Below are 17,691 nucleotides of genomic sequence, written 5' to 3' on the forward strand. Positions count from 1 at the left end.
ACTCAGACTTTAGATCCAATGCAGGGGCCCTGGGATTGTCTCCATACTACTCAGCCTGAGTCATCTGCTATTATGGAGAGGTGGAGAAAAAAAAATACTGGCCAGTTGAAAGGCATATAAAGAAAAGAATTGTTCAAAAGCAGCTGAAGTTTGTAGCTAACTCAGTTGTAGTGTGCTTAGCTAGCATGCATGATGGATGGCCTGGCTTCCAACCATTAAGGAACCAAAAGAAGAAGAAAAAAGAAAAAGGGAGCTGAGAAGTCTCAAAGAGTAAATAAAGTAAAAGCATGAGGGCTGGGAATGTGGTTCAGCTATTGAGCATGTATGAGGCTGCAGGTTCAATCCCCATCCGAGACCTTATGAGAATTCTCCTGGGACAAGGCACTGCCTAGTGGTGATCCCAGCTGTGTTTATTCCAGTTGGATTCCAGCTAGGACCTTTCTGAAGCCAACAGGAAGTAAGACTCGGCAGTGAGGTCAAATGAGTTTGGTAGAGGAAAATCAATTCAGAGTCCTGACTGCCCTGAGCCAAACTCCACCCTCCAGCAGAAGTCCAGTCCCAGAAAAACTTTGTCTCTGGGCTAAATCTTCAGACAGCAAGGGGAAGAGCAGAAGCCTACCTGCTTGCTACTGGTAGGACAGGCTCTGCCAGGAAGTTGCCTATACACCTCTGGCAGATTAGAACCTGGCTTGAAGCTGCCTTTTGTGTAGCTTGAGTCAAGGGATAAATGGTATGTCCCAGTGATTTCTTCACTATATGAGATGTGATATTGCCGGCCCCAAGAAACCCATTAAGGCGTCTTACATTATAGAGATGGCCTTTCCTCTCCTGTCTGTTGATAGTTGGACTGCTTATGTGCGGCAGCTCTCATGCTTCCGACCCTGTAGTGGGTCATGTTCTGTGCTGTACAGAGTGGAAGAGTGGGCTTCCTTCTCCAGAACAAACTGACCACTAGTGTTCTGGGTTCAACTATGCAGTGGAGATGTGGTTTTAATTCTGTGTGTGGGTGGGAGAAGAGGGTACCAGAGATGGAAGGGCCTTGTACATACTAGGCAAGTACTCTTATCACTGAGCTACACTTTATCCCCAAAAGTGCTTTTACTTTAAACAAGACTTTTCCCTAATAGTCCTTCACACCTTCATGTTTTCCTGGCCCCTTGCCATGTGCCTTCATGTGTCTGTTTCTGTAATGCTGTTAGGGGCCACAACCAGTGCTGTGGCGGCCCCAGAGAGCAGAAAGCCAAATGATTCTACCTTTCTTTGCTGTCTCCATCTATAGCATGCAAAACCAGGAGCAGTGATGGCTTCAGGATGTATGGGTTTGGTGACAGGACCAAAATCAAGTTCCAAGCTGGAAGGCTTCCCTCCCACCCCCAACCCCCAAAAAGCCTTGGGCTTTTCAAGAGCCTTGTATCCATGCTGGCCTGTCTTCTAGGATGAGGCTGTAGAGCGGGAGACACCTGATCTTTCTCAAGCTGAGACTGAGCAGAAAATCAAGGATTACAATGGCCAGATCAACAGCAACCTCTTCATGAGCTTGGTGAGTCAGCTGCTCAGGAGTGTCGGGAGACAGAAGCCCAGCTTTGTGCCAGATGCCCAGAGAGTTTGAGCCAAGTAGCAATCTATGTATACCTGGCTTCGCCCTGCCCCAGGAGAGCTCAACATAACCTTTTCCATCTCCAGTAGAATCCTGACATGTCATGGTTCTTCTTTCTCTCTTAGAATAAGGATGGCTCCTACACAGGCTTCATCAAGGTTCAGCTGAAACTAGTACGCCCTGTTTCAGTGCCTTCCAGCAAGAAACCACCTTCCTTACAGGATGCCCGGAGGGGCACGGGGCGGAGCACAGCTGTGAGGCGCCGCACCTCATTTTACTTGCCTAAGGATGCTGTTAAGCATCTGCATGTTCTATCTCGAACACGGGCTCGTGAGGTCATTGAGGCCCTGCTTCGCAAATTCATGGTAGTAGATGATCCTCGCAAGTTTGCACTCTTTGAACGAACTGAACGGCATGGCCAAAGTAGGTTTCCAATCTCAACTCTCCCTATGTAAGGGGTATCTGTGCATTCAGGGGCAGAGGCATCTGAGTCTGTCTCTTAATTGTTTATTTTTTCCCGCCCCACCTCCAGTATACTTCCGGAAACTGTCAGATGACGAGCAGCCCTTGAAGCTACGGCTTCTTGCAGGGCCCAGTGAGAAAGCCCTGAGCTTTGTCCTGAAGGAGAATGACTCCGGAGAGGTGAATGTGAGTACACAGCCCTTCTTATTTTCTGTTTTGTTTTGTTTTGTTTTGTTTTGTTTTGTTTTGTTTTGTTTTGTTTTGTTTTGTTTTTCGAGACAGGGTTTCTCCTGGAACTCACTCGGTAGACCAGGTTGGCCTCAAACTCTCAAACTCAGAAATCCGCCTGCCTCTGCCTCCCAAGTGCTGGGATTAAAGGCGTGCGCCACCACCGCCCGGCCCTTCTTATTTTCTTATCACTAGACAAAGCTAGTAGGGTGTAGCTATGGTGAGAACTCCAGGGGAGACTGGGCTAGAGGGCAAGCTCTGCAACACCTCTCCAAGAATATGCAGGTCCTTGAACAGAAGTTTAGCTTTCCAGCATTCCCAAGCCAAGGTCTAGAGTCTGTCCCAAGAAACTAGGGAAAAGCTGAACCTAGTGGTTCATGTTATAATCACTGTACTTGCTGTACTTGGGAGGCTGAGACTGGAGGATTGCTCTGAGTTTGAAGTCAGTCTGGGCTAAAAAAAACAAACAAACAAACCACACAAGCTAGGAAGAATTGTCTTAGGGCTTTGTTGTTTCCTGGTGTTGAAAAATCCTCCAAAAATTGAGGACTTGACTAACTCATGGTGAGCCAAGACAAGTGGAGAGCTATGTGGGCTAACTGTGGGCTCAGAGATGGCTTCACAGTTCAGAGTACTTGCTGCTTTTCACAAGGACCCACGTTCTGTTTGAAGCACCCATGTCAAGTAGCTCCCATCACCTGCAACTCCAGCACCAAAGGATTTGACTTCCTCTTCTGGCCTCAGAGGGTGCCTGTAGTTATGTGCATGTAACCCCACTCTAACACACACACACACACACCAATAGGGCAGGAAAGATGGCTAAAAGCACATATTGTTCTTGCAGAGAACCTGGGTTTGATTATTAGACCCATGTAGGAGCTTATAACTCTCCATAATTCCAGACCATGCACTCAGTGGACATGCCTACCTGCAGGCAAAACACTTATACACATAAAACAGATTTTTTAAAAGACTTTGTGTATGAATGTCTTGCCTGCGTGTATATATGGTGTATATATGTGCACACATGCTCTTAGAATTCAGAAGAATTCATAGAATTCTATGGTGTTGGCTCCCCTGGAACGGAGTGACAGATGATTGGAACCCACTATGTTGGTGCTGGGAATTGAACTCTGATCCTCTGCAAGAGCAACCAGTGCTCTCAACCACTGAACTATCTCACGAACCCCTAAAACAGATCTTTAAAAAAAAAAAAGGAAGAAAGAAAGAAAAGAGAAAGAGAAAGCTTCACAGGTGTAACCTGGAAAACATAAAGGCCGCTTTGAACATTAAGAAGGTTACCAGCTAGAACCGGTAGCACAGGCCTGTAATCTCATCTCCTTGGGAAGCTAAGGCAGGAGGATTGCCTAAAGTCCAAGACCAGGCTGGGCCACAGAAGCAAGATCCTATCTCAGAAACAAAACACTCTTCCTAGCAAGGCCTGGTGACACTGTCCTGTAATCTCAACTACTTGGAATGCTGAAGCAGGAGGATCACTAGTTCAAAGCCTTCCTGGGCTACAGGGTGACTTAAAGGCCAGTCTCAAAAGTAAAAAGGCTGGGGCTATAGTTGAGTGGTAAGTGCTTAGCCCTTGGTTCATGTCTTAGTTAGGTAATTATTGAAGGAACCTGAAGGCAGGAGCCAAAGTGGAGGCCATGGTGGTGCTGCTTACTGAATTGCTCAGCCTGCTTTCTTATGGAACCCATGACCACCAGCCCAGAGGTGGCCCCATCCACAATGGGCTGGGCTATCCCTTATCAGTCACTAATTAAGAAAGTGCCTTATAGCCAGATCGTATGGAGGCATTTTTGTTTTCAATTAAGATTTCCTACTTTCAGATAACTTTGGCTTGTGTCAAGTTAACTGAAAAGTAGACAGCACAGTGCAATAACCAGTAATGAAGGAAAAAAAAAGGCGACTTTTTCCCTGGGGGTTAGTTGTGGCTCAGTGGCAAGAACAGATGCTCAGCACAAAGCACAAAGCTCAGCAGCAAAAAAGGGGGGGGGGGAGGTGAATAAAGGGAGCTGTCTGGAAATGGAGCTTAGTGGCAAAGAAAAAGTAAAAGATAACTTGCTAACATTTATGAGACCCTAGGTTTGAATCATAGCCCATTGGAGGGTGGGGGGATGAGAGGATGAGAATATGGGGAGAGTGCACCTAACAACTAACAACAGATAGAGATATTTCTCTGTGAGGTGACTGTTTTGTAAGATCTGTTTTCTATGCAGAATGCTCATAAGGATCCTAGCATAGACTGTTTTGTCAAGAGCCTAACACTGAGCCTAGCCTAATGATAAATACTTGTAATCCCAGCATTTAGGAAGCAGAAACAAGAGAATCACAAGTTTGAGTCTAACCTAGGCTACATAGCAAGTTCAAGGCCAGCCTTTGATATGTGAAAAGACCGTGACTCCAAAAACAACAAAATAGAGGGCTTAACGGGGCTGGAGAGATGGGTCAATGATTAAGAGTACTGGCTGCTCTTCCAAAGGTCTTGGGTTCAATTCCCAATATCCACATGGCAGCTCACAACTGTCTGTAATTCCAGTTCCAAGGGATCTGATAACCCTCACACAGACACACATGCAGGCAGAACACCAGTGTACATAAATTATAAAACCTTCAAACAGCAACAACAACAACAACAAAAAAGGAGTTGGCTTAGTGGTTAAGCGTACATGTTGCTCTTATAGATGACATGGGTTTGATGCCCAGCACCCAGATGGCAGCTCACAGCCATCTGTAACTCTAATTCTGGGGGATCTGATACCTCCTTCTGACCTCTGTGTGGAAACATGCATACATGTGATACATGACCCATATATATACATAAGATAATCAGTAACAAAATGAGGAGGGAAGTGAAAAGGAAGGTAATGTCAGGATCCTAGTCCTGCTCATGGGACCATCATGGACCAGTCTCTTGAGGAGGGTCTGCCAACTTAGCCATACATTGCTGCAGCCCATGTATCTCCTCTGCCCTTTCCAGTGGGATGCCTTCAGCATGCCTGAACTACACAATTTCTTACGCATCCTGCAGCGGGAAGAAGAGGAACACCTTCGCCAGATCCTGCAGAAGTATTCTCGTTGTCGTCAGAAGATCCAGGAGGCCCTGCATGCCTGTCCTTTGGGGTGACCTTTGGTTGCCCTGGGTGACAGGAGGAGAACAGGCAGTGCGAAGAGCGTGCCGTGTGAGTGTGACAGGGCCCATGGGGTCTGAGGAGTGCGTGTGCATGGAGGTCCTCCTCTGCTGATGGGGATGAGCCCAGAGAAGGAGCTGGCCCTCTACCAGTGGATATGGCAGGGCATGGATTTTCATCCCTCTGCCCTTATGTACTGGGTCAAACTCTGGTTAGCTGCACCAGTCTTTCATCCGGGTCGCAGCTGTGATAATCTTAGAGACTCTACAGACAGAACAAGGTTATGTTTCACGGGTGAGGGCCCTTACCTATGGAGAAAGATTGTTTTGGGTCATGAATAGGTCTCAGGATAGCCCTATCAGAGCCAAAGGCAGCTGTTCAGAATAATACAAGCAATTAAGGTAGAGTCTGGGTTTCCCTCTTACCGTGCCTTCTGACTTAAATACACCCTAGGGTCAGGGAGGGCTGGCCAGAACAACTGTGTTGGGTCAGTGACGCCTCTAAGGGAAAGGTTGCTGGACCAGACCCTCCTCTTGTTTGCCAAAGCCAGAGTCTCCCTCATATTTTTGATGGAAGTGTATGAATGTATGTAATGTTTTGTGGCCTCAACTGAATGCCTCCTGTGGGGAAAGGGATGGGGGTGTGACAGTCATCATCAGGGCCTGATGCCTGAGAGAATTGGCTGAATAAAGATGTAAGAACTTTTCTGGTTTTGGACTCTATAATTATATTGTGGCCCTAATGAGAGCGACTGCCAACAATGATTGACACATCCAGAGAGCATCCTTTCCAAGGTCACAGTGGGACCAATATGTTTAGGAAATGTATGCCTGTGGATTCAGGTGTCTTTAAAACCTTGGGGGCTCGGGTCATGGTAGAGACAAGAATAAGCTACAGTTACTGCACAGGGAAGCCATTTTCTCACACAACAACTCAGACACCATAGCAGTAACCCCTTCAAATAACTACTCGTGGGTACCTCACTTCACATGCTACAAGGGTAGAGCTGGTAACAATTCTTTTCCTGAAGTATGTTATCTGGTGAGTTTACAACACTTAATTTAGGTTCCTTCAGACCTCATATAGTCATAAGAAATTGACCAAAAAGTTCTTGTCCCCTTGTGGCAAAGGCAAGTAGATAACTTGTTTGAGGCCAGCCTTTTTATACATGCATGGCAAGTTCCAGGCTAGCTCAGGCTAGTGAGACCCTGTCTCAAAAAAAAAAAAAAAAAAAAAGCAAAAGATAACAATGACATTTAGCAAGTTCTTTAATTTTGCAAGCAAGTGTGACAACTACAATGACACAGTTGTGAAAACAAGCTAAATGTACCTTAGCCTGGGACAGGCCTAAGGTCCCTTTGTGTGTGGAAGGGTGACCTAATTGACTATTGCTACTGGGCAGCATCAGGGACGTTGGAACAGTTATAGCCGGTTCGACCTTAAAATCAACAACACTTTACCTCCGCCTTTCTGGAAGGGAGCTGTCCCAGCTGACCCTTGGGACCCATAGGCTTCTGGGACCTAGAGGCAGCGCATCCTAGGGTGTTCAGCCTCTGAGAGTGGCCATTGGTTCTACACCACAGACTGATGAGACCTTTAGCCACTCAGAGGAGGCACCGTGCAGGGCGTGCGGAAGCGGAAGTGAGGTTTCCGTGGAGACAGCAGAGCCTGCGGAAGGCGGCGGCGGCGGCACCTGCGAGTGGAAGCTGGGGCAGGGCATGGTCGCGCCCGCCGCGCTGTGAGAGCGGAGCGGCCGCCGGGTCCGTCATGCGCCGGCGGCGCTGACATGGGCGCCAGCGGCTCCAAAACTCGGGGCCTCTGGCCCTTTGCCTCCACTACGGGGGGCGGCGGCCCAGAGGCGGCAGGCGCTGAGCAGTCTTTGGTGCGGTCTCGAGCCCGAGCAGTGCCTCCCTTCGTATTCACGCGCCGCGGGTAAGGGCATGGGTATCTGCCTTTGGGAGGACATCTGGGAATGAGATACCCTCCCCCACCCCCCGCATTTGAATCAGAACGACTGTCATATTTTGGGTCTCAGTCAAAGCAAGGAGAAGGGAAAACCAAGCGGCATTCAGCTCTTGACCGCCCAGATGGTCTTTTTAGAGAATTGGCTGAGGCTTGTTTCTTAGGGAGAAGCTCCTCCATAATACAGCTAAGACAGCCTCTGAGAGTCTTAAGACCTTCGTTTCATCCAACTCATCCTGCAAATTAAAGGCATTTATGCTCCTTCTGTTCTTCTAAGCCTTAGATGAATCTAAGGGAAAGTGACCTTCTGTTTAGATGTCTTGCCTTCCTCACTGTGAAGTTGGACCTCCAAGAATAGTGTCTGGAAAAGCAAAGATAGGCTTCATTGTTGAAGGTGGGGCCACAACAACAACAAAGGGCCCTCAACCAGTTGGGCTTTCTAGATCTGGAGCACTAACCTAACCCTCTTTTTTTCCCAGTTGCTCACACAAAATGCCCTGGACCTAGTGGGCTCCTAGGAACTGGCACTCCCTGTGATGGAAATTTGACCGTAAATACCAGAGAGACCCAACAGTGTCGATTAGACAGTACCAGCCACTTGGGAATGACTTAGAGTACAGCCTTCCTGGCTCAGACATCCATGATCTTGGTCTTTGGCCCTGGACCAGCAGTGTCTTTAGAAGTGAGACCAATATGCCCAGGCCACTACCCCACTCACTTGATAAGCTCTAGGCGAAGGGGCTGCTACTAGAATTACCTTTGTGGGACAGACCAGTGATGAGAACTAGCTTTAGTTGCCTAGACAGGGTGCTCTGATACGATGTCCTGTTGGCATGACAGGGCAACAGTGGCATTGCCACACTGCCTGCTTCCTTCCAAGTACCAAGCAAAGAGTTCTTCAGGTATATGCTCTCCCATGGACATTGACACTGTCCTCTCTTCTCTTGGGGTTCAGTACGCTTCCCTGTGGTCTGTGGCATTGCCAGGCCCAGATGTAAGGCTCCAACCCAGCCTGTTCCCTTCTCTACACAGCTCCATGTTCTACGATGAAGATGGGGATCTGGCTCACGAATTTTATGAGGAGACAATCGTCACCAAGAATGGGCAGAAGCGAGCCAAGCTGAGGCGGGTACATAAGAATCTGATTCCTCAGGTGAGGGGGTTGAACAATCAATGGTCTTAAAGCCTACATCAGTATGTCATCGTAGATACAGATGGGGCTTTCTGGGAGAAGAGCTGGGAATAACAGGAAGGCTCTTAGTGTAGAGGCCCAGAGCTGATCTTCACTAGCCTCTATTTCCATGGCAGGGCATCGTGAAGCTGGATCCTCCCCGAATCCATGTGGATTTCCCTGTGATCCTCTATGAAGTATGAGCCTGTGGCATGGCAGACACAAGCACCCAGTGCCCCAGCAAGAAACTCCCAGGATCAAGGTGTAGCTTCCATTCAGGAGTCCAGGCTGGTGCCGCAACCCTGAATAAACTAAACTCCGTTGGCCCAGAACCTTCAGTTGTAAGAGGGACAGTCCCTCAGTGTTAACTGGTATTGGTTTATGTCTGAACAATAAGTGGTTGGTGGCTGACAAGGGCTAATGACAGAATTACCAGCCCGTCTCCCCCAACCACTTCTTCAAGAGGCATGGCAGGACACATGCTGGTCAGGAATGCCTGGTTCCTAGTTACTTGCCTGACCTGCTTTCTTCCAAGCTTGCCTAGGGCCCAGCCCTCCTAGAAGCTACAGCACTTTACAAGCAGAGTCTGCCTTCTTCCGGCCCCTGGGCTGTAGGGGCTCGACCCAAGTGGGAACTTCCTTTCCCTCACTCCCCTCACCCCTAGTCAGAGCATTTCAGCCGTTTGCTACCTCGATTCCTCCTGTATCGGACAGCCTGGAGATCTGTACCAGCCTCATCCTTCCTGCCTCCCTGCCACACGCTCCCACTCTAAGCTGGACACTTTGCTGGCTGTTAAATAAGAATGAGGACCAGTATGGGAGGCTACTCCTTTCACCCAGGGCTGGACTGATCTCTTTTGATTTCAACTAGTTTCCCTCAAGTTGAGAGGGTACAGGCCGGGGTCAGGACAGGCTACGGATGCCTGTGCCTGTGGGGACTTGCCCCAAACCATATATTCCATCGTCTCCCTTGTCTTTGCACCAGTCCCACAAATCCCCGGTTGTAGGGGAGAGGTAAGAAACAACTGGGGCTGGTGCCAGCAGCTATGAGGAGCCCATCCCCTCTTCTCCTACAGTATCTTTACCCCTTCAGGGTCTGTTAAGGGAAAGTACTGGAGCTCCTTGGTAAGGATAGAAAGGAGGGGAAAATACATAAAAGGCATAATTAAAATGTGAAGGTTTGTAAATAGTCTAGACTATGATAATGTTGGGGCAGAGTGTGATTTCTATACAGAGATGGCTTTAAAACGAATACTTATTTGTGGAAGCTCTGTGCTTCTGGAGTGTGGGAAATGGCTTGGGGAGTGACCCCCAGCATAGGAAGACTGTTGTGTTATTTGTTCAGTTTCAATAAAAATCATTTGTAGACCCTGCACATGAGAGTGGCTTCCAGTGAGGCTTTACCGTACAGTTTCTAGACTGTCACTTGAGCTGATGAGTAAAGCATTGAAGCCCTGGCTAGAAGACAGCGAGTCCGAACACTGCCTGCGGCAATACCAGCCATGGCCAACAGGTGGCTGTGTTCACACACCATCTCCAGCCCTCTCAAGATGCAGAGGGCCACTTACCTGTCTATTCTGTTTGGGAATCTGAAAACAGAAGGTCCTGGGATCCTTCTGGAGATTGCCCTAGCTAGCTGCCTTGCCTAAGGGGTGAGTGTAGCCACACATAGTTTTGGGATGGTTCTGGTCCCAACAGTACCATATTATCTGAAGTGAGGTTACAGCCTGTAAGCCCATAGACCTCAAAGGCCCAGTTACACTCGGACAACAGACACGTCCCACCATGGCCTCAGCCTCTTTCCAGGCTCTGAAGTCCACACTCACCTGACTTCCCAGTCAGCCATCAGAAGGGAGAGCTCAGGCTTCTGTTGCAGCTTCTGTTGTAAGGCTCTGCCCAACACTTCCTCAGTGCTCTGCTGCCCGTGGACATCCTACCTACATGTCTCAAAGTCTGCTACGAGCCAGTTCTCTGCTCGCCTAGCCTTTGACCATAATAAACTCAAGAAGTTAAAAAAAAAAAAAAAACAGTAACAAAACAACAAAAACCCTTCCAATAGGAAGGCAGAGTTCATCAACCAGGGTCAGGGCAGTTGGCCTTCAGGTTGCTCAGAGCTGGAACTTGTCAAGTCTTGAATAGGATTATCCTGTTCAGCATAGAGTTGCAGTTCTGTAAACCAACTGCCATCTCCTGGAATAAGCCAGGAGTTAGGCCCCTGTTGAGGGCCGCCTGTCCCGGAGCCAAGGCTCCCCATATCAGGCAGTATCCTATCTCTCCACCGCCATCCTGCCTGGGGAACTCCCTGTTCTGAACCTACCTAGCTAAGCCCAAAGCTATGAACAATAGAAGAGTCAGGGCAGTGTTTCCCACTCCATCCGGCTGGGCTGGGCTCACTTCCTTCCTGCTGGCAGCCTAAGGAAGTGTCCCTGCCCTGGACAGTCGCGCCTGGCCTTTGTTTTCCCAGTAGTCCCCACCCTTGGAGCTTCCTAGACTTTTGCCCCTTGTGTAGCAAACACAAGTGATTTCAGGGATGCTCCTGGGTAGGACACAGCCTAGGCTATACACCCAGTTTCCATACAGGTTTCTATCAGCAGAGGGACTCCCTAGCATTGGGGAGGTGAGCCTCTTGCATTATGAGTGAGGGGTGATTAGGTTGATTTGAGAGCAGGCAAATTTGCCTGGACCTCCAAAGATGTCTTCCAGGAATTCCTGTTGTGAGCTTCCTCTCCCAAAGGGACACACAGTCTCCCTGACCCCATATCACACAGCCACAGGCATCATTGTCACATTGTCTTTGTCACATTTCAGATACTTCCGCTCTCAATGGAAACAAAATTGACTCAGCTACTGGAAGAACCCACCACCCCCACCCCACCGGTTTTCCCCTCAGGCAGGATGGTTTCTTCTTTGGCACCTGCTCTAGGGGACCATTAGCTAAACAATCCAGTAGATTGTGTGACTCCCATGAATACAGCCAGCCACTAGGGCCCCCTCACGCCCTCTGCATTTGAGGATGATTCTCAAAACTTCAAGAAAGATAAGCCCTTGATTCCTAGGCCCATAGCCTTCCTATCACCTGGCACAACTCGTGGGGACCAGATCCTACTCAGAGGAAGGTTGCAAAGGGCAGCCAGCCACCAAGGGAAACAGGGTCAAGGGGTTCTCTTCCCCGCCCCCGGTTCCTGGCCCTTTTCCGCCCAGAGGCCAGCAGGAAATGAGGAGAAAGGGCAGGGATGGGAGGTGGGAGTGGGTGGGAAGGAATGGGGTTTATCAAATCCCCAGCAGACTGCCCAGAGGGCAACAGCTGGCGCAAGGAACCTGGCTGGAGAGGCTTTTCTCAGGAGGGAGGCCGCCGACCTACTGGGCCGACGGACTCCCACTCAGGTGAGCCCAGAGTACACCACATAAAGCTAATCCGTGCTGCCATGAATGCGCTCACTCCTGCGGTGCTCTCTAGCTTCCAGGCTTACGGGCGGGAAAGGGACTGGCGGCTAGAAGCGGGCTTTCGGAGAGTTGAGTCGTGCATTGGAGAACAGATCTAAGAGACGAGGGTACAGCTCTAAGCCTAGTCCCCATCGGAAGGGGATTGAAAGGCAGAAAGGTTCAGAATACGGAGTGGAGGTACTAGGGAGACACTGTAGCCTACTTGCCATGAAGTCAGGCCCGAAACTTCTGCGAATTGCAATTTGTTGAGTGGGTCCCCCTATGGACAACCATCCCACCTTCACCTCGTCGCAGACTGGTCCGGGGAAAATCCAGTGGATTGGCATGTCCTGGTGTGGATCCGGTGAAAGTGGCTAGACCACTTTCCCCTGTGGCCCGACTGAACTTTTTTAGTCCCTTTGGCAAAGCAGCGACCCAACCCCTGGTTACCAGGACAACCACTGCGCCTGCTTTGCCAAAGGAGTGCTCAGAGACCGTAAAAGGCCCCCTCCTCTAGACGGGCAAGGGGCGGGGCTTCCTTCTGACCGCAGACTAGCGGAGGGAACCAGGGCTCAGAGAATGGACATTAATGTTCCAAGAGGTTCTAGATCCACGCGGGTCAAAATCTCTTACACTAGACAAAGGGCCCACATTGCTAGAGTCCATATTCAGACAGGTGGGATTGAACCCGCAGCTACCCCCAGTCAAGACTTCAGCTATAAGCCTTTATTCCAAATGTCTTTACCACCGCCACCCACTCATTCCGCGCGTGCCCGCCCCATCCAATGTTCTATCCCTTTAAGAGGCCAGCTGGAAAGAGTGGATTGTTCCACTGACGACAGATTGTGGGGGTAATGTCTCAGGCTGGTTAGCTCTCGTGGCTAAGACCAGCGGGGATACCCATTCCAGGAGGTACTAAACCTCAGATAGATGACTATGTTCCTCTACAGAAGATCTAAGGGTGCTCGAACTCGAAATGCAGCACTAACAGAAAGGAAGGCGGACACACCCTCCCTACGAGAAGGCAAATCCTGCCATCCACCCCGCCATCCTCCCTCCGAGCCAGGCTTCTTAAAGGGCCCGTGGACCTCGGGGCGGAGCCAACAGAGGCTCGAGCTGGGGCAGTGCTTGGGCGAAAGGCCGGAGCGGGCTTGGCTGGTACCAGGATGGCGGCGGCCCTGGCGTGGGTCCTGGTGGCGCCTGGTGCGAGGTGAGGGCGGGCGTTGCAAGCCTGGTGACTCTCTCCCTGTGAGCTGAGCTCTGAGTCTTTAGGGGCGCCCTCATAAGTGACCCAGGAACCCCACCCCCACCCGGCTCAACTCTGGCCCCACGTGCGGGGCGGGGGCGGGGTCCCGCACAAAGACCGGAGTGGAATACTCTCTGCCCTGGACCCCTTGTGCTGGGAGGTAAGGGTGTGAGCCGGTCGCGAGTGTTCGCACAGATCCTTGGTGGCTGTGGTTGGAAGGGCCGGTCGGCGAGTACCGCGGTGGGAAGTCCGCTGCTCCTTTGTCCCCGGGGCGCCTCCTCCTAACCTAAGAGGGTGTCGGTGCCTAAGACTTAAGTCCTGACGTTCTCATTTTCTGCTTGGCGCATATTGCACAGATACCAGTTTCTCTGCAGTGTTCCTAACAGCTTCCCAGCTTCTGTATGCGTTGTTCCCGAATGTTGCCCCCTTTCAGAATCAATTCTGAGTTCGTAATGGGGGTGGGGGACATGGGGTGGTATAGGGTGGAACTTGGGTTCAGGTGTTCTAAAACTATTTACTGTATGGTATACAGGCATGTAAGTGACTGTAAAAGTGAGCCGGTAGCCTAATCGGGCCCCTTTTTCCAAAGGGACACAGACCTAAAGGAGGTGGGATCGTTGTCCATGGGGGACCCACTCAACTCCAAATAAAAGTGCAATTCGCAGAAGTTTCGGGCCTGACTTCATGGAAAGTAGGCTTCAGTGTCTCCCTAGTACCTCTGCTCCTTAAAAGGTTGCCTTTCCCAACCACAGGTAGCTCCCTGCTCTAGAAAGAACTTTGTGGTTTTGGTAGAGTCCCTAAGGTCTCTTCCCTACCCTTCAGCATCCTGCTATCTCCAACCCGTTACAACCTTGGAAGTCTGAGCAGGAACACGGTGTGCCACACAGTATGGGTTTCAGGAGTTTACATGGGATTAAGGTACATACACGTCTCTAGAATTCTCTAGACTGAATTGTTCTCTCCCATACTTTCTTCAGTTCCTGAGCTGCTACCAGGCAGGTGACGCTTCCTGTAGCCCCCAGCATGCGGGCAGGACTGGGTCCCATCATCACACTGGCCCTAGTGCTGGAGGTAGCATGGGCCACAGAGCTTAAGCCCACAGCGCCGCCCATCTTCACTGGCCGAGCCTTTGTGGTAGCATGGAATGTGCCCACACAAGAATGTGCCCCACGCCACAAAGTGCCGCTGGACCTCAGTGCCTTCGATGTGGAGGCTACCCCCAATGAGGGTTTTTTCAACCAGAATATCACCACCTTCTACTACGACCGGCTAGGCCTGTATCCACGTTTTGATGCAGCTGGGATGTCTGTGCATGGTGGTGTGCCTCAGAATGGCAGTCTCTGTGCACACCTGCCCAGGCTGAAGGCATCTGTGGAACGATACATTCAGACCCAGGAGCCTGGGGGGCTGGCAGTCATTGACTGGGAGGAATGGCGGCCTGTATGGGTTCGAAACTGGCAGGAGAAGGATGTGTACCGACAGTCTTCACGCCAGCTGGTAGCCAGCCGACACCCTGACTGGCCATCAGACCGAATAGTGAAGCAGGCACAGTATGAGTTTGAGTTCGCTGCTCGGCAGTTCATGTTGAACACACTCCGTTACGTCAAGGCAGTCAGACCTCAGCACCTGTGGGGCTTCTACCTCTTCCCTGACTGCTACAATCATGATTATGTACAGAACTGGGAGACCTACACAGGCCGCTGTCCCGATGTGGAGGTGGCACGGAACGACCAGCTGGCCTGGCTCTGGGCTGAGAGCACAGCTCTCTTTCCCTCTGTGTACCTGGACGAGACACTGGCATCCTCCATACACAGCCGAAACTTTGTCAGTTTCCGTGTTCAGGAGGCCCTTCGTGTGGCTCACACCCACCATGCAAACCATGCCCTCCCGGTGTATGTCTTCACGCGCCCCACATACACCCGAGGACTCACAGGACTTAGCCAGGTACGTGTTCTTCCTTCCTCCGTGAGCCACTGCGTGCTTGGGTTATCAGGGACCAAATGTATTATTCAACATCTGTTTTAATCTTGTGGAAGGGTGATGTCACCCCCATTCTGTAGATGACAGACCCAGAGGTGATGAGAATTAGCCAAGAGCCTCTAGAAAGTCCATGAAAAGTACACAGAACTAAGCCAGTCATCCTAACTTTGGATTTAGAATGTGTAGCCCTTGACTTTGCAGGCTCATGCATGAGTAGCCCTTGACTTTGCGGGCTCATGCGTGGGCTCTTAGCTTTGGAGACTAAGGTCCAAGGTAAGGATAGAAATGGGTAAAGCGGCCTGTGCCTGCCTAGAGCTGTCCTAAGGTCAGCAGCAGGTTAGAGCAGGTCTGTTCTGAATCTCCTGTGGTACTGTCTGGTGTCAGTCTTCCTCAGTAACCATCCCTTCCCACACAGATGGACCTTATCTCTACCATTGGTGAGAGTGCCGCCCTGGGCTCAGCTGGTGTCATCTTCTGGGGCGACTCAGTGTATGCTTCAAGTATGGTAAGGGGGACCCACCTGGGCTGCCAAAACTGCTGGGGAATGTATACTTTGGCTTCCTCCCTCACTGGGTATACAGACTGAGTATAGCTTATCTCCTAAGCATAGAGGCTTTGTCACTAGACTCAAGAAAGAAGGGCACCCCCACCCTGTTCCCAGGAAGAGGAAATGCTGTCCTCAACAGCTGGAGTTCCACCCTTCCTCATCTACACAGCTGGGCTCCAGTCTGTCTCAACCCTGCATCTCACTAGGGTCAGGGGACTGTAAAGGCTCAGGAACTCTTGTGTATATGATGTGTATATATACGCATAAGTGTACCGGGGTGTGCCTCAGGAGAGTACTTGCCTAGGCTAGGGTTCCAACTCCACGACTAGCAAAAGGAAGGGGTGCTATCACCACAGTATAGACAGTTTCTATCAGGGCTTTGGACAAAGGCAGTTAACATCAGATGTTCACTTCTTGGCCTCTTCCTCCAGGAGACCTGCCAGTACCTCAAGAATTACCTAACACAGCTGCTGGTCCCCTACATAGTCAATGTGTCCTGGGCTACCCAGTATTGCAGTTGGACCCAGTGCCATGGCCATGGGCGCTGTGTGCGCCGCAACCCCAGCGCCAATACCTTCCTGCACCTCAGTGCCAGCAGCTTCCGCCTAGTGCCTGGCCATACGCCCAATGAACCCCAGCTTCGACCTGAGGGGGAGCTCAGCGAAGCAGACCTCAACTACCTGCAGACGCACTTTCGCTGCCAGTGCTATCTGGGCTGGGATGGCGAGCAGTGCCAACGGAAGTATAAGCGGGCAGCTGGAAATGCCAGTAGAGCCTGGGCTGGATCCCACCTTACCCGTGTGCTGGGTTTGGTAGCGATGGCTCTCACCTGGACCTTATAAGGGATCTCTACCCTGGACATCAGTCCAGCTGGCCTCTGGTGCAAGGATCTCCTTGGCATGAGGAGCCTGTTAGGGATCAGACAGATGAGTCTGGAGCGGGCAGTGCCCCCCAGGATGCCTAGCAGAGCATCCATACAACTTACCACCCCCCTGTTCTAAGGGGGAGAAAAACATCTCCTGAGATGCCCTCATCTTGCCAGAGAAGGCGGAGAATACAGCTAGGCCAGGGAAGGCCTGACTCTACTCCCTGCTCCTGGATAGTTTATAATTTTGGGGTCTCTTTTGTAAATTAAATATAAAACAACTCCTGTGATTCTTGTTTTTTTTCTGCTTCGGGGTTAGTGTGTGTGAGAGCTCAGGGCTGTCCATGAGGCGGAGCTCAGCTCTCTGAATGTGTATCCTGGAACTTCTCAGGGATGTGTTCACTGGGGCCTAGGGCAGAAGAGCTACTGAGTGCAGTTGTGCTGGGCCAGGGGCTCACTAGAGTAGGATTCATACTCTACCCTAACACCAGCTCCACTTTATCTTGATAGAAATAGAGTTGGGCCCACCATTGTATGACTGATAGAGTAGCTGTGTATCTTCTGCCTGCCCCAGTTCCCCAGGCAGGGCCAGCACCAGCTTCCTTGTCTCAACCACACAGAGAAAGGGGACTTATCTTCCCTGATGTTCCTGCTGCTGAGCTTTTCTGTTCCCTGGTCCCAAGGGCAGCAGACTTCCTCCTCTCCCTGTCTGGGTCACACCTTTCCCTTGGGTCTAACAGGTAAGAAGGCTGTCATGGGATTGAGCTGTCAGTCTTGAGCTTCAGTCTGTCACTGTGTGGGTGTCCGGTGGTGCTGTTGGGAACTATCCAAATCTGAGAAGCAGGGTCATCCTCAAAGGTCAGCTTTAGAGCCAGAACGTACGTGTGTGTGTGTGTGTGTGTGTGTGTGTGTGTGTGTGTGTGTATGTCTTCTCTTCTCTTCTCTCTTCTCCCCTCCCCTCCCCTCCCCTCCCCTCTCGTCTCTTCCCTCCCTTCGCCTCCCCTCCCCTCCCCTCCCCTCCCCTCCCCTCCCCTCCCCTCCCCTTCTCTCTCTCTCTCTCTCTCTCTCTTT

The 17,691-nt window shown here is 50.7% G+C and overlaps 3 protein-coding genes across 7 annotated transcripts in view; all 3 read left to right on the top strand.

Annotated features, from left to right (window-relative positions):
- The window catches only part of Rassf1 (Ras association domain family member 1), an 11,115-nt gene extending 4,977 nt beyond the window's left edge, over nucleotides 1-6,138 (top strand). For 2 of the 4 annotated variants that reach the window (XM_028756851.1, XM_028756852.1), the window contains 4 exons: nucleotides 1,436-1,540; nucleotides 1,723-2,020; nucleotides 2,130-2,245; nucleotides 5,277-6,138. In XM_028756851.1, coding sequence (XP_028612684.1) covers nucleotides 1,436-1,540; nucleotides 1,723-2,020; nucleotides 2,130-2,245; nucleotides 5,277-5,423 — 666 coding nt within the window. In that variant the 3' untranslated portion in view covers nucleotides 5,424-6,138. Of the gene's footprint in view, nucleotides 1-1,279; nucleotides 1,541-1,722; nucleotides 2,021-2,129; nucleotides 2,246-5,276 lie in introns of those variants that run through there. The other 2 variants (XR_003709920.1, XR_003709921.1) reach the window with 1 other exon arrangement.
- Nucleotides 6,139-6,687: 549 nt separating this feature from the next.
- Nucleotides 6,688-9,934, top strand: Tusc2 (tumor suppressor 2, mitochondrial calcium regulator). Its single transcript, XM_028756763.1, has 3 exons — nucleotides 6,688-7,359; nucleotides 8,422-8,542; nucleotides 8,698-9,934. The coding sequence occupies exons 1-3, from the start codon at nucleotides 7,214-7,216 to the stop codon at nucleotides 8,761-8,763; spliced, it is 333 nt and encodes a 110-aa protein (XP_028612596.1). The 5' UTR covers nucleotides 6,688-7,213; the 3' UTR covers nucleotides 8,764-9,934.
- Nucleotides 9,935-11,840: 1,906 nt separating this feature from the next.
- Hyal2 (hyaluronidase 2) lies at nucleotides 11,841-16,910 on the top strand. Of its 2 annotated transcripts, none has more exons than XM_028756765.1 (4): nucleotides 11,841-11,943; nucleotides 14,206-15,172; nucleotides 15,624-15,713; nucleotides 16,187-16,910. In XM_028756765.1, exons 2-4 carry the CDS (start codon nucleotides 14,252-14,254, stop codon nucleotides 16,595-16,597), a joined length of 1,422 nt encoding a protein of 473 aa, XP_028612598.1. In that variant the 5' UTR covers nucleotides 11,841-11,943; nucleotides 14,206-14,251; the 3' UTR covers nucleotides 16,598-16,910. The 2 variants fall into 2 exon arrangements, with proteins under 2 accessions (XP_028612598.1, XP_028612599.1); XM_028756766.1 differs by lacking the exon at nucleotides 11,841-11,943 and adding an exon at nucleotides 13,087-13,192.
- The last annotated feature ends 781 nt before the right edge of the window (nucleotides 16,911-17,691 follow it).

The sequence above is a fragment of the Grammomys surdaster genome, unplaced genomic scaffold (assembly GCF_004785775.1).
Source record: "Grammomys surdaster isolate TR1022 unplaced genomic scaffold, NIH_TR_1.0 126131, whole genome shotgun sequence".
Classification (NCBI taxonomy): Eukaryota; Metazoa; Chordata; class Mammalia; order Rodentia; family Muridae; genus Grammomys; species Grammomys surdaster.